The 24,646-nt window shown below is 38.1% G+C and overlaps 2 protein-coding genes across 7 annotated transcripts in view; one reads left to right on the top strand and one right to left on the bottom strand.

Moving 5' to 3' along the window:
• Nucleotides 1-24,646, top strand: part of Fas3 (fasciclin 3) — a 78,572-nt gene that overhangs the window by 17,419 nt on the left and 36,507 nt on the right. The window lies entirely within an intron of this gene.
• Acp36DE (Accessory gland protein 36DE) lies at nucleotides 21,520-24,172 on the bottom strand. Its single transcript, XM_017086456.4, has one exon. The coding sequence runs from the start codon at nucleotides 24,140-24,142 to the stop codon at nucleotides 21,755-21,757; it is 2,388 nt and encodes a 795-aa protein (XP_016941945.4). The 5' UTR covers nucleotides 24,143-24,172; the 3' UTR covers nucleotides 21,520-21,754.

Raw genomic sequence — 24,646 nt, forward strand, 5'->3', positions numbered from 1 at the left:
ATCTGTATCTCAGTCATCCAGTGGCATGTTTCATTTGGCATGTGTGGCATACACACAAGTGCCTTTCTCTCAAGTGGGCTGCAGATTGTTTGTTCTTTTTGTTTATGCATCTTTGTCGTTCAGTGTCCCTTTTTCTGTGGCTTAGTTTTGCATTTCGCTTTGTTTATCCATCAATGACGACTGACAAGAAACATGCAACACCACCACCATCGACAGCCATAAAAACTACAACGTATAGGTATAAACAATGGTAGCTCCACTGTCGATTTATGTTTTTGTTGCCTGCTCAATTTAATTTCCTTTAATTCCTATGGCATCTGCGGTTGTCTCCTTTGCTGCTGTCATTGTTTATTCGATTTATTCTCCACTGGGTTTTTATGAAAATGTTTATAAAATATTTCCGTTCTGATTTGACAAGGCGTTGATTGAAATGGGTGAAAGCATTCATTAGCCATCTTGAGAATTCGATTTTAAGGCAATTGATTTATGTGTGGTTCAATCAATGAACAATTCGATTGCGCAATGAGGAATAGCTATTAAATGTGGAGTTGAGTGATTCTTGATGGTGAAAGGTGAAAAAAGTTTAGAACACTGTAATGAAAAAAGTAATTTTAAATTCAAAAATGCTTTTCACATCTTGTCCATTAATTGAAACCTGGAAAATTCCCAGGAGAAAAGAGAAAATCCCGAAAATTAACGGAAATGGGCTTATAATAATAGTGATATGTGGTTCTATACTGACCGTTAGGATGTGTGGAGTAATCCTCAAATAAAAAAACATGACTAAGCCAATTTACGGGCTAATTGTGTGAATCGCAGTCAATGCCCTATATAATACAAATTTTAGCTTCCTCATCACCACAAACATGAAATAAGAAACCGACAAGTCAAAAATCTCAGCTATTTTCTCAGGCCCATCTCCATGATTTCATTTACCTTCATTCTTGGCCAATGATTTAAATATTTTCTTTAACCTTAACAAGTTTTCATGTAAATGGGTGTTTTCTTTTAACTTAACTTTTGCGAAGCTCAGGCAAAACAAAAGTTAATTGTTAATTGTTTGGTTGAAACTCATATTTCTGCATAATAATTATGAGAAAACACAAAAAAGGTGAATTAATTATCAGGAAAATATACAAAAACGTGAGGGAAGATGCCAGCAAAAAGAAGGTTCCCTGCGGAAAAGTTTAAACTTACAATTATGAATTGTTTCCGCCTGAGTTTTGTTTTGTGGCGAAAGTTGTACTGGTTGTTCGTGGGGCTTATGTTTTTTTAAATTCGCTGCAATTCTTGTCAATGTCATTGATCAAGTTGACAAGTGTTTTTCGCCCAAGAAGGTCAATTATTAGCGCTCTTAGCTGTCTCTTTTAATTGACTTTAATTAAATTGTTTGCCTTAGTTTGTTGCTGTGTAGGCGTTTATTTCTTTCAGTTTCGAATCGATTAAAGCCGTATTCAAGGTGGAACCAAAATGCTTAGAGAAGAGTCACTTGACAATTTCCTGCAATTTAGCTGTTGGTTTTGCTATCTACCTCTTTTTTTTGTAATTTTTCGTTTTCGTGTTTAAGTATCTGTTGCCTGAATGAAGTTTTGTGCAAAGCAACAGAAACCAAGAAAAAAAATATAAAAACAATTAGGTTGTTGCGAAAACACATAGAGAACTCTGTTTTAGAGGGGGGTACAATGGGGTTTTCCGGGGATCCTCTACATGTGCTGTTGTTAAACTTTTTCTCAGTTTACCCGTTGTTCATGTTGTTTTCGCTTTGCTTTTGCGTTGCTTTTGTAATTGCAACATAATTTGCTATTACATGCTACTTTTTGTTGCTGCCTCAGTTTTGTGGGTCTCTGGGTCTCGCAGCTGTTGCGAATTGCTCATGGAGAAAGAGAAAACCGGGGTAGACGGGAAAGAAAAGACAATTACCACCAATTAGAAACGAATTGCTTAAGAAGAAATAAGAATATTCGCAAATGGGGTACTAACAACAGGAAATAAAGTGCTTAGTAGAGAGAAGATTGACCAAAAATAAAAGAAATTCATTTTTGAGAACGCTTAATAAAAGGACAAATAACTTAAGGCATGTTTTATATTTTTAATAATATTATTAAACTTATCAAAAGAGTATTCATCTAACCAGTATTAAGAATTTATATAAAAAATTCATAATAAAGCTTAAAAATTGTTACAATGGACACTGATTAATCGACTTACAAAAAAATGTTACAAAAATCAAGTCAATTTATTTTAAATTCAATATAAACTGTAAATAAATCACAACAAAGCAAAAATTACGCCATCAAAAAAAAAACTTATAAAACAACTACATGAACTCTTCCAAAAAAATGTATTTATGCTTTCCGGCTAAAAGGTAAATCCGTCCAAAAAAAATCGGATGTTAAGTAGACTTAAAATTGGAAATATTTTGTTGTGCTGGTCCAAACCATCTGAACCCATCTGCCCCCTCCGCATCCGACAGATAATCCTTAATTAGTTACATATTTAGTGGTCCACATATGCTGAGCTTACATATCCGGAAAAACAAGCCTCTGCATTTGTATCTTTCACTCTCTAGAGGCCCGCGGGCATGGATACGCTAACTATATACAGATACCCGGGGTCGTAAATAAAAAATACCAGTTAAATGGAAATTCGTGTTTTGTGTTTTGCACAGAGGCAGCAGAGGCACAACGGCAACAATAAATGCAACACGGTTCACGGTTTTAGTCAACTATTTTTATTTTCCAGTGGCATTTTTCACATTTTCAGTGGCCGAGTGTGCGCAAGCTTTTTGCACAGACTGTGTAAAGGGCTGCGAATTGATGTTGTTGTGTATGAAAACGTAATTAACAACATTTTACGGTAATTTTTTTCAACTTTTCAATTCGCTGGAGTGGGGAAAATCTGTTGGGGGACTGCCAACGCAAAATGGCATAACTTATGGCCTCGTTTGCGTACTGTTTTTGCATTTTATTTTTCTTTTGCAACGGCTGCCTCGACAATTAACTCACTTAAAATACTTGTGCCCTAGAGTTGCATTTAATGATTAATTTTGCATTTTTTTTTTACTCTACTCTTGGCATTTTTCTGTATGGCAACAAAAACCAATTGACTGCTGGCTTTGCTTTGATTGCCAAAACAGGAATTAATAAAATTAATATGGAATGGCCCATCAAAGTCAATTATTGGCCGCCGCCCCGTACAAATTGAGGCCCCTCGTAAAAAAGAAAACTATTTCCATGCTCAATTGATAAAGTTCATGCCCCCGAAGAGAAAAAAAACCGGCTGCCTCAAAAGGGAACTTGCCACTTGAACTTTTTTTCAGGGGAGTAGGAGAGCCATATTTAAATGAATATGCCAGAGGGCAAACAACAAAAAATTTATATTTTTCAAGTGACTCAGCTGGGGAGTAAGCTGATTCACTTATGCACAGCTTTGGGCAGAACTTGTGGTCCGAAATTGGAAATATACATATAAATTAGGGCAAGTCAAAATGTTGATTGGAAGACCACAGGCAAACATTGCGAACAGACTCAAATTCAAATATATTTGTTGAGGTCTTAAATGCTTTATAAATGTGTCAAACTGTTGCGTGCAATTGAAAACAAATAATATGCCAAAGATTTGTTGCCAAAATTCCAAATAATCCAAGCTTAAAATGTTGAAATATGAATCAGGCATGTTTTAATATAAAATAAAATGGATGCAAGAAGAATTTGTTACGGCCAGACGCCTAATCTTTTATTGAATTATTAATTTAAACAATTATTTATCTTGTCTTTGTGTATTAAAGTGCTTATGTTTAAATAAGTTATTTAGGAAAATATCAAGTTATAAGAGCATTTGCACATTTTTTTAAATAGGTAAAGCTGCTTTTTAACCATATTGCTCAGCCGTATTATTAAAGTTAATATGTGGGTTCCTTGGCCGACTTCTTTGCGACAGCTTGCCATATACACTCCCTTTTTGCCACGCGTCTTGCATAACGTATTATGGCTGCCTTGCCTGCGTGGATATAATTATGCCTATTTCCTATGTGCCCCTCATTTCCATACAAGCTGCTCTTTCTTGTGTGTATATGTTAATGCATATATTTTTTAATGCCACTTAAAATACAAATTGCCTAGATCTCTGTCGGAATGGCACACGTTCAGGGGCTGTAGGGCTACGTTTCTGTGGAGGGTTCTGAACCCCGCGACCCCCACGACTCCAATGCACCCTCCATCCACCGCATACTATATGCCATATGCGTAATTGTCTCAATTATTCACCAAAATGAGCCGCCATCCAGCTGCATTTGTGTGTTTGCTACTGATTTCATATGCGCCTTGTCTGCTGAATTTGCTTGCCACCAAAGCCACCCACCACCGCCCCCTTAACCCTAGAATGCACCCTTATCCGCACCCCCCCACTGGGCCCATCTTATCCGAACTGTTTGCATTTGGGGCAAGAGCGCGCGCGCGTTGCAAATTACATTTGTATGCGTTTTGTGCACGCATTGCAATCGCTTGCATATAAATTGCGCCGCAAATGCAAAGCCACAACAATTGTTGCCTCCGTACGTTGCAGCACCACCCCCTCACCGCCGCACCACCAGCCCATTACCCCGCTAGCCCCCCAACTCAATGAACCCCCCCAGAGCCCCTGGCTCACCCCTTTAGGCAGTCATTAATGCGCCCGCCATGATGATGACTATCTTATGCTTATGCATGTTGACTTCAACTTGGGCTTACTAGACACTGAGAAAAATGAGATAAATATTTTTAATGCGATTTTAGAATTTCAAACCCAATTATTTGTATATACTACTCATTTATTGAACCATAACATATATCTTCGAATTACATTAATATTAAAAACGTTAAAATAAAAAGTATTTGTATCGATTTTCTTATAATAAGGTTTCTAAAAAATTATTACCGGGACATAACATAACAATCTAATATTTCAAAAGTAGATCTATTTAAAATTGATATATTAAATTAAATTATTAAATTATTATTATTATATTAAAATATTTTTAAAGGTAAATATAAAATTATTTATTTATAATTTACAGTTAAAACTACAAGCTAACAAAGGGTTTTATTTAGGGAAATAGTTAGCTGCCTTATAGACTATTATAATATTTATTACCAAAATTTCTCTCAGTACTTCACGGGCATGAGTTGAATTGCAGACGGCGCCTGCTCCACATTTGGCAGTTAAAACCGACTTGGAATGCTGTTTGCTGTTGGCTGAACGTTGATGACTTGATGTTGACTTCGGTCGATTTATTTGCTGAGCTGCGATTTACATGAAAATTTACCACACAAATTTAACCAAGTCTGATCCACGCCCCCCTGTAGCCCCTTTATTCCCACCCACCCCATTTGGCACTACAATTAATTTTTTTGCTTGTGGCCAAATTGGCAAGCTAACTGGAAACTGGCCAAGAATGGCTCGGACTTTGGCTAACTTGGAATATATGTAATTAGTGCCTTCCCCTTCTTTTGATGTGGCTAGCCCCTAACTTTTTGGTCTGATCTGCGGTTTATTGCTGGTCTCTGGTTGATTTATTTGGCAGATAATGACTTTGGGTCGAATTTATGAATTTTAAGCAATATCCGGTCGTGAATTTGGAATTAAAATTGTGGGCAATTGAATATAATTGGGACTGTTAGACAATGGGAAGTCGTTGAAATTAGTGTGAGTAGCTGAAGTATGTAGTTGTCGAAATGAAATTAAAGTGGGAAGCTGGTAGATAAGAAAAATATAAATATTAATTCAGTACTTTAACTATGAAAAAATTAAAAAAAACGACTGTTTTTAATTTTATTGAATATGGAATTTAAAAACCACCAAGTACGTTTGTATTATTAATAATAATAATAAAAAATACTTTTTCAGCGTCATACAAATTCCTCTACTTTTTTTCCCCATGAAATAGTTTACATTTATCAACGCACATTTAAGCTTGGAGCTGAAAATAGTTCAAGTCCATCAACATTTCTTTCTAATTAATTGAGTTTCGAATTATAGCTGGAAATGCCACAAATAGCAAATATTTTCATTGCCGCGAGTGAAAAAAATTATTAATAAATAATTAAAAGCCAATTAAAAGCAGCCAACAAAGGCCATGACGACAGCTACTTGTCGCAAACTTTCACCTGCAAACAGCCACGCCCACTTGACGCCCCCGTAAAAGGTTTAATAAAATATGAATTAAATAATTTGCAGTAACGACAACTAAAAGGGAAAATTACTTTCGCTGCGGTGAATTAATCACTGCCAAAGTATGAGCAAGCCATTTGCATAAAGCACAAGGCAATCAATCTAATTACTGTCAATTTTCGAGCGACACACTGCGAGAAATCCAGCGGCACTTACACTTCAATTGACCATTTTGTGTTTCTCGGCAGACGAAGTGCAATGCACCGAATTAAACTGGAAAATGCTGTCAACTGAAAATGGAAAGCTAACATACATTATGCAGGCGACTCTGACCAGTGGTCTGTCCAGTTTTCCACTCTGGGACTCTCGAGTCGAGGCAATTAATTTACGAGCTCAGTGAGCATTGGCTTAGCTTTCACATCACTCGGGGCAAATAGATAAGAGCCTGGCCAAAAAGTCGGTATAATCCATAGCCTGGCCTACACTTGGATCTCGCGTCAGCTTTATGGCATTTAGCTGTTGCTTTTTATGATATTGCCACCGCCATGCTGGATATTTGCTGGCAACAGCCACTCCGGCTGTAAGTGGCTCTAATCCTGTCCAGCAGTTTGGCAGCAGTGACCCGAGAGTTGCAGATTTCAAAGTGAAAGGGTTTTGGCCCAAAGCCGAACCGAACCGCAGTTGGCCATCGGCCACACAGGCAAACAAACAATTCGAAGCGAAACGGAACACTTGGTTGTGCAGCCATTTTCTTGGTCACTTTGCATTCGTGTGTTTGGTTTTCCTATAATACTGCAGTTTCCCAACATTTTACATCCCCCTGCCGACCTTCATTCTGTGCCATTTTCCTGGGATGGGTATTTAGCTCAATGCTTGCCAGTTGCTAACTAATCCGCTGACATTTTTGGGCCAACTTGGACAAAAATATAACCGTTTCAAAATGTTTTCGGTTTCGGAAATGGAACTTAGTAATTGCCTAGTATTTTAATATTTCCTATAATATTAAAAATTTATAAATAAACAATCTCATTTCTCAAGTATCATTTAAAAAACAGAAAATTGTTAGCTAAAGTTATTACACTCATTTTTAAAATTCTGAGGAGCCAAATATCTGTTAAATGATAGACCTAAAATAAATTGCCTTTTACCAATTTTACACAACAATCTAACAATCCAATTATTTTTGGTCATAGAGATGGTCTGAAAATGTAGTTTGTAAATCTTGTATTATCAAAAAAAAAATATATTTATAAAAGAAATGTGTTCGTTAAAAAAAACTAAATTACCTTTTTAAATTCAGTTAACCAACTCTTTGTTAAGTGCTTATCCCAAAACACATTTCTTTTTTCTTACATTTTAGCCAAACTTACCTGGCCATAATACCCTTGCAGAAACCTCCTTTTCATACCCCGTAGACGCTTGCCATTCACTCAGCTTACCATGCTGTGATCATGATGACAAAAACTCTTTTGATTTCCTAGCAACTTTTACAACGGAACTCACTCATACACCGATTTTCCCCAGCTTTTCCCCCTTTTTTCTTCAGCAAGTGCTAGGTTTTAGGGCGTGGCATCAGGTGGAAATGGCAGCCTTTGTTTTTCCATTTAAACATGCAATGCTGCACTTTTTTGTCTCCTCCACTCCGGCAACACTTTTCGGTGTTGCTTTCAATTCTGTTTGTTTTGTTGCCGTTTTTATTATTCTTTTTTTTTGTGTTGTGTTTTGGCCTCTGTAGTTTCCTTTTTTGGCATCGGTTGTTGTAGTCGAGTTTGCCATTTCCGTGGCGCTCATGCGTATAATTTTGCTTGGGGCTGTCGCCGAGTACGAAACAATAAGGCCAGCACCCCCCACAATACCACTCTTTTGCCCTTGCCTCACAGTCTATCAGTGGAAAAAGTCGAATGTCTGAAGTAAAGCCAAAAACTGGGAGCCAACGTGACGTATGCGCAATGTGACAAAACAACAGCAGCAACCACAAGCAGAGAAGGAGAATGCCAAAAAAATATTGAACCGAAATTGCAAAAGTGTAAAAGCATTCCAGAGGGGTATTTCGTCTTCTTCTTTTTCTTTTACTTTTCATGCAAAAATCGTACTTTGTTTTGGTTTATTTTTTTTCGATTACATTTTGCCCAAAAAACGTTGGAAAAATTCCTTCACCACTTTAAAACTTAAATTATGGTCTCACATTGACAATTGTCACATGGCTGGGCACAGCATCGAAGCCGGGAAAGTGTGGGAGTTTTCCAGAGAAGTGTGGAGGCAGCTTTTCCACGCTTCAATGCCCCATTTTTCAGGCAGCTTCGCTTTTCTCGTCCGTGAGTGGACAATGGCTGAAGAGTCCGTTTTCCCCATTTTTTCCTGGAGTTTTTCGCCGGTCTTTTGTTCGGGCAACAACGTGTTAATGCTGCTGCACAAAAATGTTCATTGGAAAACCTTTAAATATTTCTCCCTTGTTTTTTAAACTTTTTGCTTTTTATTTTTATGGCTGCTTTTCCTTGAAGTTGAAGTTTATTTATCTAAGTTTAAGATCAACACGCAGTCAACCCCTTGAGAAAGTCCAACCCGGTTTGCCTTCCCCCTTTGCAACATGCAATCATGCACCACCTGCTGCTGTTGCTGCTGCTGATGTTGCTGGTATTAGTGTTGCATGCACGACAGCAATACCAACTGCACGCAGAAAAAATGAGGTCGCTTTGATGTTGATATTGTAGGATCAAGAGTGTGATAAGCAGTAACAAAATAAAGGCAAAGCGAATAAATTACTTTATAAAGCTCAAGGGATTACCTAAAATGGTATTTATTTATTGTTTATATGTGTATTGAATATTTGTTTAGAAATCTATAGATAAGTTAGGTATTTTATATTTTTATATATTTTCGTTTTTTCAAATCACACTTTTATTTCCTGTGCATCAACAACAACAACAAGTGGGAGTGCCTTCATCACCGTCATCATAAATGGCCGATGCACAAAGCTCACGTTCTCCTCGTTACGCGGGTCTGCATTTTGCTTCTCAGTTTTCCTTGGTTTTTCTTTGGTTTTGTGTGTTTTTTTTTCTTTTGGTTTTTCCAAGCTTGGTTTTCCCTTTACCAGTGGTCCCATATGCCTCAAAGTCGTTGCTTCTGGTTAAAGGTTTTTAGCACGGAGCCACTCTCCGCACTTTTGCGGCCTGGAATTGCCTGTCAGGCAGTCAACCGTTCTACCTCTTTCTACCGCTGCTTCTCAGCTATGCCCGTCTCTTTCCCCACAACGCTAGCCATCTCTTTCTATTTCACGCCGAGCGCTGGGGGCATTAGGCAATTTCTTGCAGGCACATTACACGATTTACTTTTCCATTTCAAATTCGAATTTCAAGCCATGCAAATTGCCGAGCGGCGTTGGGGGAAAAACCCTTAGAGAAATAGACAGGGAAAGGTAGAGGGCCCAGAGAAAGAGAGGTAGGACACAGGAAAGTTGGGCTAGAAATGAAAGAAACAAATAAGAATTTGTGGCTACCACAATGCTGCCAATGATGCATGCACAGTGGGTGCAAAACGTGGGAAAAGTGAAGGGGAAAACCAACAAAGCTTTGTTAATTACAAAAGTGATTAGGGGAAAAGTGCAACTGATGTGATATAATAATATTATTTAACTTATTAAATAAATAAATATATTAATTTATTTATTATGTATATTATATTTTTGATGCAAGCAGTGATGAACAAATATTTAATTGACTAGAAAAACGTTTGGACATTTAGGGTACTCTCACATTTTAAGAGTTCGCTTAATGTTTTCGATAAAGCTAATTAGTTCCATAAAATAATTTTGTTTAATTATTTATAAATTGTTAACCACTGTCCAGCAATTGAAGCACAGTCCCACTGTGCAGCATTGACTTGGCTGGCTTCTGCTTCTCTGGCTGCATTTAATGCACACGCTTGAGGGAGTTTATTGAAAAGTCTGTCGTGCCAAAAGCATTTCCTGCCCCCCCCCCGAACAACTTCCCCGGCCAATCGCGATGTTATACAAAAGACAGGTAATACCCATGTCGAGCATATTGGGCTGGGGGTCCATTGTTGCCTCTCCAACCTACACATGAGTATCTACATACACACGCAATCCAAACGGCCTCACGTAAGTAGCTCTGCGATTTGGCGGCTATAGCTTTCGATTCAGAGATCTCATGAATGCCGAGCATGCCGATAAGATTTTCCCCTTTATTTTCCCGCCACCATTCCCTACTGGTGATAAGCGAAACGTGTTCGGAACGCGTTATGGGAAGGGTGGAGAATTCCAGGGAATGTCCATGGCAACGATGATGGCGATTATGAAGATGGAGATAGAGGATTGCGGATTGGGGATGAAGATAAAGATAAAGATGCCGCTGCACTGGGGATTTCTTAACCTTCCCAGGACTCTTGGCCGCTCTTCCATTCACATTTTTTTTTTTTATTGATTTAGTCTAAAGTTTTGTGCACTTGTGCCATTGGCATTGTTCGACTTTGGCCCTTTTGTTCGCCGGGCGAAGTGATTGGCTGCGTATGGGAATTGAACGCGAAAATAGCTTCATTATTTAAAGTAGATCCCCAGTGCTGAATGCCGGAGATGTGAATAACTTCGCAATTGAGCTGTGCTTCGGGGACGGACTGTGTGGGGCCCTGTAAATTGCCTAAATAATTTGTATGCTTTTGGGAGACTCTGAACATGTGCGTGGGAGTTGGCAAAAGTGCAGAGAAGACCACGAAAGGAAAATGGGAAAAACGGGTTAAGTGAGTGGCGAAGTTGGCAGTTGGGTAGATATCTTTGTGGCTTGGAAAAGTGGGAAAATTTTTGGTAATTCGAATTTGATGGGAAATAATTGATAGTCCCTTGAAAGTTTAAGTTCACCTAATTTAAATTGCAGATGCATATGAAGGGTAGACGAAATTAAACTTTAAATATTAATTTATTAATATCTCACATTCCTGGGGATTACAACATTTTTAATAAATCATTTACAGAAAAAAGTAACTTTAATAAATCTGAAATTCCTTCCCTGCCGCAACCAAAAAAATTAATAATTAATAAATATCTGCCACAGCAAAAACGTTCATTAGACCTTAAAAAAATACCAACATTTCCCCCTCGAAAAAGCAAAAGTTTTCAGCTAAAAAAAACAAACTTTGGCAACAGTCGAAGCCAAAGTTCAACCGCCAATCTCAAAACCCATGCACTCAGTGCACAAAAAATGGGAGTATGATAAACAAAAAAAAAAGGGGTAGTGCGAAAAAAAATGTTTGAATGGCTGGCAAAAATTTGTCATCGGCAACGGAAGCCGGAAACTAGCAACAGTTGCCGTATCTGCTGCTGCCGAAGAACTTTTGTTTGTTTTGGCCTGTAAAACCCGAGAACCAACACATCCCCCGGCACCTTTTGCAGCTTTTGGTTTCTGGTATTTCACCACTTTGCTCCCCCTTTTTTTCCAGCCTGCAATCGTTGCAGGTTCAATGTACCTGAGATACAGATGCGAGCAGCCAGAACATGCATAATGTATGTAAATTATAGCATAACAAACGGCAGCGCGAAGCAAAAATTGTGGGGTGGAATGGGTTGGAAAATGCAGGAAAACGCTAAGTGTGAAAGTTACCATATTAACCACCTGTGGCTGCTTTTTCGCCCTTTCCTTTGCGAAAACAATAATAAAACAAAAAAAAAAAATATGTAACTAGAGGAAAACAATAACAAACTCAGTTTATTATGTGTCTGCCGTTGACGTGGTTGTTTTTGTCTCCTGCTAGCTGTCTAATGGGGCGTATGTGTAATGCACACAATATTAAGTAAATAAATGTTCTCCGAGGAGCCTGCGGCATCTTTGCATAGAAAAATAACTTGCTTTGACAAGAGAAGTTTCTATTCTTTTTGCTTTTAGCCCAAGGAGCGATGTCTTCTTCATCTTAGTCACAGTAGGGGTATGTGTATTCTGACATGAAATGAATAAGACATGATCTTAAGAAATTACTTTAAGTGCACGGACAGCGCAAAACGGAAAATTCTTCTTAAAAACGGAAAAACGATATTTGAGATGATTTAAGGAAATAATTACTGGCCCTATTAAGGCTTCAAATCTTTAATTATGCTCAATACAAAATGTATCAGAGTAATATAATATTGCGTCTTGTGCTGACTCACAATTAAATTCAATAACAAACATAAAGTAATATTCATATAAAAATGTATATTAAAATAAATACATTTTAAACCCTTAAATCCAATTTGTTAATATCCAATATCAATTTCCTTTCGTTACAGGTAAGCTTGCTCCAGCAACAGTCAAAATGTTAAATGATTCAATGAAAAGTCAACAAACTTGCACATTCAACTCAAACATTTGCTCAATTGCAACTTAAACTTCAACTCCGGTGAGCCGAAACGGAAAATTGTAGAATCTGCGGAAGCAAAAATCAAAAATGCAAAAGAAGAAAAGTGAGGGGGATTGTGAGTTGGAACAGCACTCGGCTGCCGGGCAGCATAAAAGTGAAAAGCGAAAAACAAAGAAAAATCTTCGCGCCAACAATTAAAGCGGCGAGCAAAGGAAAAGTGCGGGATGAAGTGGGAAAAATCGAGGGGATTCCCACTCGGCTGCAGGCCATTTCTGGCCAATTGGGTCAACAGGGGCCATCAGCAGCGCCACCTAGCGGCGTTAAGCGAATTACAAGCAAAACAAGAAGAGGTGCCCGAGCCAAAGTGGCATAAAAATAGAAAACCATTCTCAGACGGCGAGGATTGCATACAAAGTGCAGTCTCTGTCCATAGATTTCCATCCCCCCCCCTCTACATTTTCCTCGCTTTTCTTTCCACCTCTGTCTGGTGTTTGCAATTAAAATGAGGCCAAGAATGGGAGCCATAAAAATGGTAACCAGAAAGTAAGTTTTTAGGTCTGTGCGACGTCCAAATGATATTAGAGAAAAAAGCAAACTATAGCTATAGCCCCCTCTCTTTCTCCACATGTGAGTGTATCTGTTTCTGTCTCATTCTTCGGTCATGCTTGACCGTAAAAATAGCGTTCCTGACACAGAAACGTGCCAACTGGTCCAACACGCATTCTAGACTCTTCACGAGCCCCGAACTCCGATTCCACTCTACAAACTCCGCACTCCAAACTCAAAACCCCAGCGACTGTGACTATGATTGTGGCAATGATGACGGCGATGGCTTTCACATTCCAGCGGCTGCGATGCTCTTCACTTGACCAAGTTAACTGCCATTCGCTGACAGAATTTTTCCTCACTGAGCAGGTCTTCACTGTGAAAAATAGGGGGATCCCAAAATGGGCCTCACAGAGAGAATTCTGACGTTCTCATCTAAGTTCAAAATGTTCTTAAGTTCTTAAGTTGAAATGGCGGTATTTAAATGGTATATCTCAATTACTAAACTGTTAGTCGTTCGTTCTAGTATAGAGAACATTAATACCTAAATGTACTTACACGGTTTTTAAAAACGAATGTTCTCGATTCAAGATCAATATACTTGAATATTTCTCTCTGTGCATATATGATATTATAGTTTTATAACTTAAAATAAAATTTGGGCTTAAAAAATTTTTAAGTAATTTAATTTTAAATTGATTTAATATTTTTTTATATAAGCTATTGATATTTTATTTCTTTTAAGTGTATACATACAAATTTAGTTCAGTTTCATATTTTTTTTGATATTTCCAATTTTTATATATTTTCTTTTTGAATTTATTTTTACAAGTGCATTCTCTGTTCTAGCCCGACCACTTAAACTGAGCCTGCGTTGGCACTCAGGCCACTTTCCCGACAACCTTTCTCTTCTTTTACCGAACCTCCTAAAACTTTTGCAACCCCCAACCACCCACACACACAATTGCAGCTTATTGGATTCCAGGGCGAGTTTTCCAACTGTCGCCTGTCGTTGGTTCAATTTTTGTATTTTCTAAACATTTTTACATTCCATTTGCTGGTATCTGTCCCAATATCCGCGCTAAAACGTTTAACGCTCTTTGTTTGAAACAAGTTTAGTGGAAGTGTTCAGCTCGGCGGTTCGCGGTCAAACACTCTTTGTTTGCGTTTTCCTTTTTTCCGAAACTCACCGACAGACAGTTTTCCCCCACAGCAAACACTCGCTTAGCGTAATTAAAGTTTTGGGGTTCCCCGGGCGAAAGCAAATGAACATTTTCCTTTTCTAGTTTTAGTGTTTGTTGGGGGAATTAATGAAATGTGAATTGCCCCATTCTAAAACGCTTAGACAGAAAGTAAGTGCTAGAGATGCAAAGGATTTAGTTCCTTTTATTTAGTTTATAGTATATAAGATATTAAAAATCCTTAAAGTCTAAGCTTCTCTAAAGCTTAAAATCTAAGAGATGGCAATTATTTTGCCAACAAAAAAGGAGCTTGCAATGGTTTTTTATTAAAGCAAACCTATCCAAACTGTCAGTTATGCAATGATAAATTACCTCAGCCAAGTAAAGTGCCAAAAAAAGTGCACCATAAAAACCCGAAGAAAAATTAAATTAATTTAACTCCCTCACTTTAATGAAGAAGCGGCGCCCAAGTCATTAATTAGCGTTGCTTACTTTCGGCTAGACACGCACTTTAATAAAACGGCAACCGAATAATAAAAGGAAAAATCTACAAGAAAAATATGCGGTCATAAATAAAAATCAGCTTAGAGCGCTTCGGAAATATTAGAAGCTAAAAAGTAATGAAGGAAACAACAATCGCTGGCAAATTGACTTTCACTTTAATGATGTCTTTAGCAATAAACCCGTAAATTAATATGAAAAACAAAAATAAGATAAAAGAGGAAAGGCCAACAGAAAAAAAAAAATGCATTGACTGTCAGTAATAATTTATTTATGCTTTTTCGCCCGAAAGAGAAAAACTTTCAAATTTAAATATATGTTATGCACGTGCATCGACTGCAGTTTTCTGTACCCCTTTTGTTGACTTGGCCGGTTTTCTGGTTTTTCTTTTTCGAATGCAGACCATGACTTTCAATGGAGTAGAGGTTCGAGTACGGGTTTGGGTTTGGGTTTTCGTTTGGGTTTGCAATCGGAGTCGCCATTGTGTGCCAAGTTAAACATGCAAATGTTTCGCCCAGAGTGTCTGCCATGAGTTTGCCATTTGTCTGTCGGAGTTTCGGAGGGGTTCCGTGTGCCGGGGCCATAACCATAACCATAACGATAACCCCAAAGGCAGGCGCAGTGTCATAAATGTCTTGTCCATCAGTTTGTGCAATTTGGGTCACAGTCTCTCCATACAAATATCCATCCGACATTCGGGACGCGCCTTCTTTTTGTCTGCCACTGACTTCTGACTTCTGCCCCCTCTACTGCCAAAAATTGACACTTGGACAATGCAAGTTCGGGGCTTTGATTTGGCCTATTCATAACAGTGGTTAAGCCCTCCGATTGAGTTATTAGTGCTCATTTTCAACCGACACTGGTTTGTGGGTAGGCCATATTTCGTCCAGATTTATGACTCTAATTAGTTAAATATTTTTCTCTTTTTGTTTTGTGGCTCCACAACATGCAATCCCCAATCCCTGTTCTGGACTTTGTTTGATTTATTGAACACATGTTGAGAGAGGCGCCTTTCTCTTAAATGTTAAACTATAGCTATTTTCACAAAAATATGATGTTGATAGCACTAGAAAATGGTGTTAATTGCATGGAGTTGAAATAACTGGCGATAAAAACGATAACACTACAAGTGATAGTAAAGGGAAATTGGGAAAGAGATTGGAGCACTCTTAAAATGTTATAGAAAACTGGAAACATTTCAAAGTGTTGTTATAAAAGTTAATGGGAATTTTTTACGATGTTGGTGAATTAAAATCAAATGTACTCTAAAAGAGGTATGTTTTATCGAATTTTCGATACCTGTGTGATCAAATTGTAGATTAACTACTGTAAAAAAGATTCAAAATACACATAAATTTAGAAATGAGAGGAATAAATAAAGTAAAAGTATTGGGCTTATAAAAATATATATATATTTCAAGCTGCAATTACAGGTAATGATACCATATCAGTATCTGCTTAAGTAATTTAAATAAATAATAAGTATTTATATATATTTATTTTTCCACATTCCATTTTGAAATGTTAGTTAGGACTTAGATAACAGGGACATTTTATTCATTGCATAACTTCAACTTTTCATTCAAACCATAAACGTATGATCCTAACAAAAATACCTTCAACGAAGTAGAGTAAGCACACATTCCACACGTCTATTGCACCGCTGCTGTTGCAGGAAGCATTTGCTACCACCAACATGCAACATCGACAGCCACGGCAGCAACACCAAGCGATTGTTCAAGGTTTTTCTATAGAAAATATATTTACAAAGTGGCATTTGTGTGCTTGTACCTCTACCTACTATTATTAAATTTTCCTTTGACTTCATGACTTTTTACCGGGCGTATCTTACGGCTATTTGTTGGACGTTGTTGGGTGGTTACCATTATCATTTGTTGCCTGGCTTCACTTTAAATAATCGTTGGCTCTTCAAAATTGTTTTGTGTCTCGCTTGTATTTTACTTTTTCTTTCTTTACCTTTTGCTGTCTAATTTTTATCAAATTTTAGATGCTGTTGTTGCTGCTGCTGCACACTGTGCAACATTTGTGGGTTTTTCAGGAATGGAGATGGGGACAATGGAGAAGATGACGTTGATGAGCTTTTTATGGCCAGGCCATTAGGGGGCGTGGTCAAAAGGGGCTGGAGGAGGGGTTAGGGGGGGCCTTCGCATTGTTTTGTGAGGCATTCGTTGTCGCTGTTGCAAGTTGCAGCATTAGCTTCTCCTCGGCTTGGTTGTCATCTTGATGTATCTGCCTCTTTGCAACCGGTTTGGGCGTGCCAGTTTGCGTGTGCCAGCAATTTGCCCCGAACGTTTAACGATCTGTTTATGGGGCCTCTCGTAGGGTTCCTATACTCCTATAGCGAACCTCTTTAAGAAACCCTTTATTTCCATTCCACCCTTTGCTGGCAATCAGCTACTGGAAATCTTATATTTTGAGTTCTGTTTTCCTTGGTTCTCCGGTTTTTTATTTGATTTTCAAGTGGCCAGTTTTGAATAACTCAAGCCGCATAAATTCAAATGAAGCACTCCAGCTGGAGGCAAAGCATATGTCGAAAGATTTCCAAGAGATTTCTAACAATAGTTGGCCCCGTACAATAGTACAAAGTTTTTTCTTTTGCAGCCTACCTACTATTGCCTTTGTCATTCGAACATTCTCAGTTTATCCGGTGATCTTTCTATCTCAGGTCTGACAGACATGAATTTCATTCTAAGCCGCTGCAGGAGTTTTTAAATTTTTTCTATTTTTTCTTTTTTTTTCCCATCGATGCTGGTTGATTTTTACAACACTCTGAATGGCTAGTGTTGACCGAGAGTCAATAATTCTTCAAAAGAAATCGTAGCTTCCTTTGGGCACCCACATCTACCAGCACGCTCGATTAAAGCTGAAAATATCCCCCCTTTCTATTCATCTTTCATTTTCATGCACTTGGCATTTCTTTTTTCAACTTCATCGCCCTGCTTTGTTTGCTTCCCGTTCCCGAACCCAGGCCCTATTTTTTGTCGACCGCATTCAAATGCTCTTTCAATGCCAAAGCTGCCTCCTTTGCATTCCAGCAACTTTCGAATGCCTGCAGTCAGACTTGTCGGCTTAGGCCGCACTCTTTTAGCCAGCCCCCCCACCCATGGAACAACCATGGAACAACCATGGCCCCCTGATTCAGTTCAGCCCTTCTTGATTCGGTTCTGGCCCACTCCAATTCATTCCATTCCACTCCGCACAATGGCCACATACATGCTCTTCATTTCAAATGCTTTTCCTGCCTTCTTATGTGCGCGCCCTCACTTCTTACACTGGAAGAAATATGCGATGAACATACTAAAATTTAAAAAAAAATTATATATACCTAATAAGACTGTTCTTAAGTAAGTCTTTCTTATTTTTATTTTAATGAAAAATATTAGACCTACTCAAAATATAATATATAAAAAAATATTCCCCCTATCCTTAAGAATTTTTTTTCTTTTAAATATTTTAAATAAAAATATTAGAGCTACCCAAAATATAATATATAAATAAGTATTAACAGAGTGACATATAAAATATAAAAGTTTCTCGTCCCTTTTAAAAAAAACAATTTTTTATATAAATATTTTCTAATACTTTAGATTTGATTATCCATCCTACAAGTTCAGTGCTTGCTCAACCCGTTTCGTGTCTTGCGAGCTATGGCAGTCATGTAGGCCTTGTAGGTTTTAACTCCTGCAGCTCGTAGTACTTCCTTCCTGGTTGATTCCGGGCCCCGAGTGAAAGGAATGGGAACCGATGTCAGAGTTTTCTGCAGTTTATTCGTCACTCAAGAACCAAGTTGGGCTGTTCTCGGAACCGTTTAACTCTGTTGATTGATTGCAGTCAGCAATTGTTTGTTCTTTATGCAACATTTATTTCCCGTTATGCGGTTAGTCACAGGTCTTAGACTAAATCCCAGTCCCCCATTTTACGAGCTTTTCTCTTTTCTCAACTTTGTTTGGTTATGCTAATGCATTTTTTGTTTTGCAAAGTTTTTGTTGCCTCTTGTTATCTTTAATTGGCTTTTGAGTCATTTTATTGTTGGTCGTAACCATTTTCTTCTGGATGTTGTTTTCACTGTGTGTTTAACATATGCCCATAGCTATAGATCAAGTTTCAGACATACAGGCACTACAGCCATGTGCACAATCAAATTGACAGGAAAATACGCCTACACAACCGCCCACAAAATTTATAATTGGTTGAGTGCTATCCCCCTCTTCTCTTTCAGTGTGTTCAATGATTCATGAGTACCGAAGATTTGAAATTTGTTTTCCAGCCTGGAAAACGTTTTGATTTTCTAATGCGTGAAAAGTTGAAAGGGGTAGGCTCAACTGGCAATTACTTTCTCTGGCTTACAAGAATGAAACATGTTGTGTGCATTTTTAAGACAACTTACTGGGGAATGCTTTTAAAGTAAAAGTTGAGCAGGGATTGGGGTTAAATATTAATAAACTAAGAAGCACAATATATGTTTGACCTTACAGCTTAGGGAGTACAAAAGAATATGTTTGTTACGAGATTTTTCTGCTTTTCCTGATTCATAAATCTTAAATGTACCTGTAAAATAATCTATATTGACCTTTTACCTTTCCTTGATTACATTTTCCGACTGCTCAAAAGCATTCCCAATAAAACGAATAATCAATGAAGTTAGAGCCAGACTAATAGAACTTCCTTTCACTGCTAAACATGATCCAATAAAGTTGCATCCATTAAATTCAATTTTTAATTAAATACCGCTTCAACAGCAGGATCCCATAATTAAAAGGTGACTAGTAAAAAACGGTGAAAAAGCAAGAGCGCACTGGAAAAAAAAATAATAAAGAAGTGGTGTAGTGCAAATTAAACACTAAACGTGGATGAACTCTGGCCAAGGGAATCGGTGGACCAGTCACTCGTTTATTGGTGACTTTTTAGTTACGGAAATTGATTGACATAATAAAATAATCCTTGAGAGTTAATTGAAATGGACGAGGCGGCAGAGTGATAAAGAGGGCCAAAGTGGGAGGTCCATTTGATGGACAGCTGGATCAGGTGAGACAGGTGGACAAAAAGGGCAGCACGAAGGCGAGAGGGTATAAAACTGGTGAAGGCGATGGAAAAAAATTGGAGCAAATAAATGAAATTAATGCGACTTTTATTGAAATGAAATTTGCCGTAAAAACGAAGCTAAAAAGACGAAACAAAAGGAAAATCGTTGAAAAAAGAGAATTGCTCAATGGGCTAATAAAAGTCCGAGAAGGGCGACTCGTAAATTCGATTAGCCGCCAGTTGGATTCGACTTAGCAACAATGTAATCTTTAAAGCTGCTGCCCTGAATTGAATTTCTAAATTATTTACCCAAAAAAGGATTGGAGGACTCCCCGACTTATTTACCATCAATCAGCGGGGCAAACAAAGCCAATAGCAAGTTAGGGCCCAGGAAAAACTTGGCTATAATCTGCTCGGGGGCTTACAGTATGAAAATTTTAATTATGCCCGGCTTAATGCTGGAAAAACTTTTGCCTCGGTCAGTAACCCCCCAGCATCTCCCATGACAACACAACTCAAATAGCAAAACTTTCGCAACATTTTATTTATTTGCCAAATACCAAAAAACACAAAAAGAGGAAAAATAACTGAGGAAAAAAAAACAGGGAGAGAAAGGGAAAAGTTTAATTTAGAGAACCCTTTTTTCACAAAGCTCTAGAGATTTACGCCACCGGCAACTGGGGGAAACTGTCAACCAATTTTAATTGACTCGCAATCCCTAAAATACAGAACAACTGCTTAAAAGAGACAATATCAAATACGCATTACTTTCTGCACCCAATTTTAATTGGCCCTGGACCCACGACAATTCGAACTCCAAAGTTCGGGTAGGGAAATTTATTCCTGCCCACTCTGGCGTAAAATTAAGGCACAAGCTGTCTTGTGTTTTCCTTTTGTTACTCTTTATTTCCATCTCAATTGCTGCACTAAATACTTTGCACAAACATTTCACAAATGTGAAGCGAAGCGAATGTGGGAAACCAGTTTTTGCAGCTCTCCGGAATCGCGTGTCCCAGCTTAGACATATGTTAATTTCTGCCTGCACTCCGGACAGGATGATACTTTGTATCTCCCTTTTCGACTGGATATGGACATCTCTCATTGCCTGTTAAATCACCTATATATATGTTTGTTCGCAGCATTAGCTACGCTTGAGTGAGAAAACCGTGGCTAAATCAACATTTGATGGGCATTTGCAAGTTAACAAGTCCCGCCAGCTGCCTGGTGTTGAGGGTTGTATAGGGATGAAATTGAAGGATAATCTGTAAGGGTTGCATGCCAGTAAAGAGGGTTAGGATTAGGCTACAAGTTAATAAAATTATCAAAAGACAACCTTGTAATTTAGGTTTGTATCTTTGCTTGACTTGGTACAGTGGAAATAACAATAACATTTTTACTTCCGGTTAATGTACGCAGAGGAAATTCTGATGTACTCATCTGAGTTGAAAATGTTTTTAGAAATAGAAAGACATTATTGAGGTTGAAAATGATTTCAATATCAAAAAGTTGTTAAATATGCTTAAGTTTTACTTGTCACCATTTCGTTCTAATATTGAGCACATTGATACCAAGGTGTACTTACACGGTTTTTAAGAACGAATGTTCTCAATTGAAGAACAATGTACTTGAACCTGTCTCTCTGTGTAAAACTAACAAAAATTATCTAAGGTATTTATTATTTGGCCCATAGATGATCATCATATAAATATTACAATAAAATTTTTAATGTAACAATGATTTTTCTTTTATTTTGGAACTCATTTGACAAGGAGTTAAGCTCTTCTAGAGGGTAACATTAATAAACAAATGGCTCCCATCAAAAGAGCTATATTTTTAAACGATTCACTTTTATTTACAGTGTCTGTTAAGATATACATTTTTATGAATTAAAAATAAATCGTGTGTTTTAATTGTTAATTAAGAAAAATCATATCCCAACATTTTTGTCCACTCCTGAGGAGAACTAAAGTGAATGTTACCGTTTTGTGGTCACTTTATAATAAATAGGTCAATACATCTTGGTCGGACGGAAGGTAGTCATGTTTGACCAATTGCGATTGGGACTGAGACGATAAGTGCGACTCTGAATTAGGTGATGATGAGTGGGCCGATTTCTGTGACTGTGACTGCGATAGACTTGAATGTTCCAGTGAAGCAGAGTTTTGGCCATGACTATGTACCAGATTCTGTGACTGCACCTGTTGAGATCCAACCTGTGAGGCCGCCTTCTGTAGATTATGTAGCACACTTTCTTTTAAACTGTCCTGTGAGCTTGAGGCAATTTTTTGTGATTGAACCTGCACCTGCTTGGCACCGTGAGATGCAGAAGATTGGCTATTTTGTTGTTCAATAAGGTTGCGGCTAAGGCTATCTGACTCATGCTGATGCAATTGCTTTTGCACCTGCACTTGTTGAAGATTAGATGTTTGAGATCCAGAACCTTGAACAATTTGCTGTGAATTAGTTTGTGTGCTTGAACCACCAAGGTGGGCAATTTTTTGTGACTGAAGTTGCTTCAATTGGGTTTGAGATTCAGAACCTTGAACAATTTGCTGTGCATTGGTTTGGATGATTTCTTGTTGCTTAGATCCTTGAAGACCAGAACTTTCAGATCCAGAACTTTCTAAAATTTTCTGCGATGCGGTTTCTGAGCCAACAAGCTGGGCAATTTTTTCTAAGTTAAGTTGATGCGTGTTTTTTTCAGAAATTTTCGATACAGAACTCCGATCAATTTGTTCTGAATTCGATAGTGAGCTTGAACTGCCAATTTGTTGAAGTTTCTCTAACTGAGTCTTCCAATTTTTGAGATCAATCAAACGCTTCTGTTGATACTCAGAAATTTTCGATACCGAACTTAGATCAATTTGTTCTGAATTCGATAGTGAGCTTGAACTGCCAACTTGTTTAAGTTTCTCTAACTGAATCTTCCAATTTTTAAGATCATTCAAACGCTTCTGTTGTTGATATTCCACCCACTGTTGCTTTGCCTTCAAGTTTAAACCAGTTATTAACATTCTTTGGACTCGCCTATATTGCCGGATAATTTGTTTTTGAATTTCATCATGTTCCCGTTGTTGTTTCAGCAGGTGCAATTGCCAAAGTTCTTCTATCCGTTGGTTTGTACCTTGTTGGTGCTTTTTCTTTAGGATCTCTACAGCCTGTTCTTCTTGCCTTTGTCTCAGCTCCAATTCTTGCAATATTTTTATCTGCCTCTCCAATTCTTTTCGGTCCTGGCCAAAAAGAGGAGGAGCAGGCTTCGGCGGGTAAGGAAGCAGTACTGGTAAGCGGGGATATGAAGGTAAGTTTATCAGCTTGTATATCTGGTCCTTTGACCGATTCTGCTCCTCTAACTTTTTCTGCTGCAACTTTCGAAGAATTTGCAAGTGTTGAAGAATTTGCCACTGCAACAGTAGTTGCTTGGCTTGTGACTCTGATTGTAGCGTCGTTTGAGCGTTAGATTGTTGCAGTAACTGTTTCTGTTGCAACTGACGCAGGAGCTTTAACTGAAACTCTATTTGTTGCAGTTGCCTTTGCAGCGATTGTGATTGAGAATTATATTGGGACTGTGAGTCTGATTGTGACAGTAGTTTCTCTAACTGTTTCTGTTGCAAGTGTCGCAGGATCTTTAACTGAATCATAACATGATTCAATTGCTTTTGCAGCGATTGTGATTGAAAATCAGCTTGTGACTGTGACTGGTACTGCGACTGGGACTGCGACTGGGACTGCGACTGGGACTGCGACTGGGACTGTGATCCTGATTGTGCCTGTGATTGAGTCTGTGATTGTGACTGGGATTGCAAGGCAGCCTGCTCTGCTAACTGTTTCTGTTGCAACTGTCGAAGGAGATTAAGCTGCAACTCTATTTGTTGCTGTTGCTGTTGCAGTTGGTTCGACTGCGACTGCGACTGCGACTGCCTCTGTGACTGCGACCCCAACTGTGACTGCGACTGTGACTGTGACTGCAACAGCGACGACTGCGACTGCGATTGTGATTGAGATTGTGAATTGGATTGTAACTGTTTCTTCAAATCCAACGCCAAATCTTGCGAAAGAGGATTATTTCGTATCCTTTCGATCAATTTGGCTACATCAAAATTTAAATGATAATTATTATTTTGAACCTGTGACTGTTGCTGCTTGATTTCTGGGTTACTCTGTTGACCCACGGGAACAGGTTGAATTACTGGAATGTACACGGGTTGAGGATTTTGGACCAATACAGGCTGAATTATTGGTCTTTGCCGTATAGAGTTCCTGATCCGTTCGCGTAAACTCAAAAGTTTTTCCTTCAGGCAAGATTTGCAGATAATAGATTGGCTGGCCACTAGGGAACAAAGGAGCAGAAGTGCTATGAGCTGTTGAAACGTCGGGATCCACATCTTGAAGCTGGGTTCTTTCAAGAAAGCTAACGCCAAACCGAAAATCTGCCTTTTATAGAGCCTCCCACTGTAACACCGTGAAATAAAATAATCCATACTTAAAGTGGATTTTCTAACCGAAGATAAACAGATTAGTATGACTTACATCACAAAAGGTTATAAGTAGACGTAAAAACCTTGATTTTTGATTGGAATGTTATGGCAAAAAATATATTAAGTGGATTACAAGGTAAAAAGCAAAAACGAAACCAGAACTATTACTTTTCTTATGGATATAAAGTTTAATTTACTCTGTTTAAGGGGCTAAATGGGTTCGCTTACATAAGAGTTTTATTTCAGAAAATTTGATAAAGTTTCCAGTAACTCAATTCCCATTTAAAACACCGGCAAGCCCATTAACCATCACGCCCAGAGTGCATCTTGAAAAAAGTATGAAATGAAATAAAATGTAAAACGGGCCTGAACTTGTTGAAAAAACTTAATTAAATTGAAAGCATTCAACGA

This window comes from Drosophila suzukii, chromosome 2L, assembly GCF_043229965.1.
Source record: "Drosophila suzukii chromosome 2L, CBGP_Dsuzu_IsoJpt1.0, whole genome shotgun sequence".
Lineage (NCBI taxonomy): Eukaryota > Metazoa > Arthropoda > Insecta > Diptera > Drosophilidae > Drosophila > Drosophila suzukii.

Coding starts and splice junctions, on each gene's coding strand:
- Acp36DE (XM_017086456.4), bottom strand. CDS start 24,142: ATGTGGATCCCGACGTTTCAACAGCTCATAGCACTTCTGCTCCTTTGT.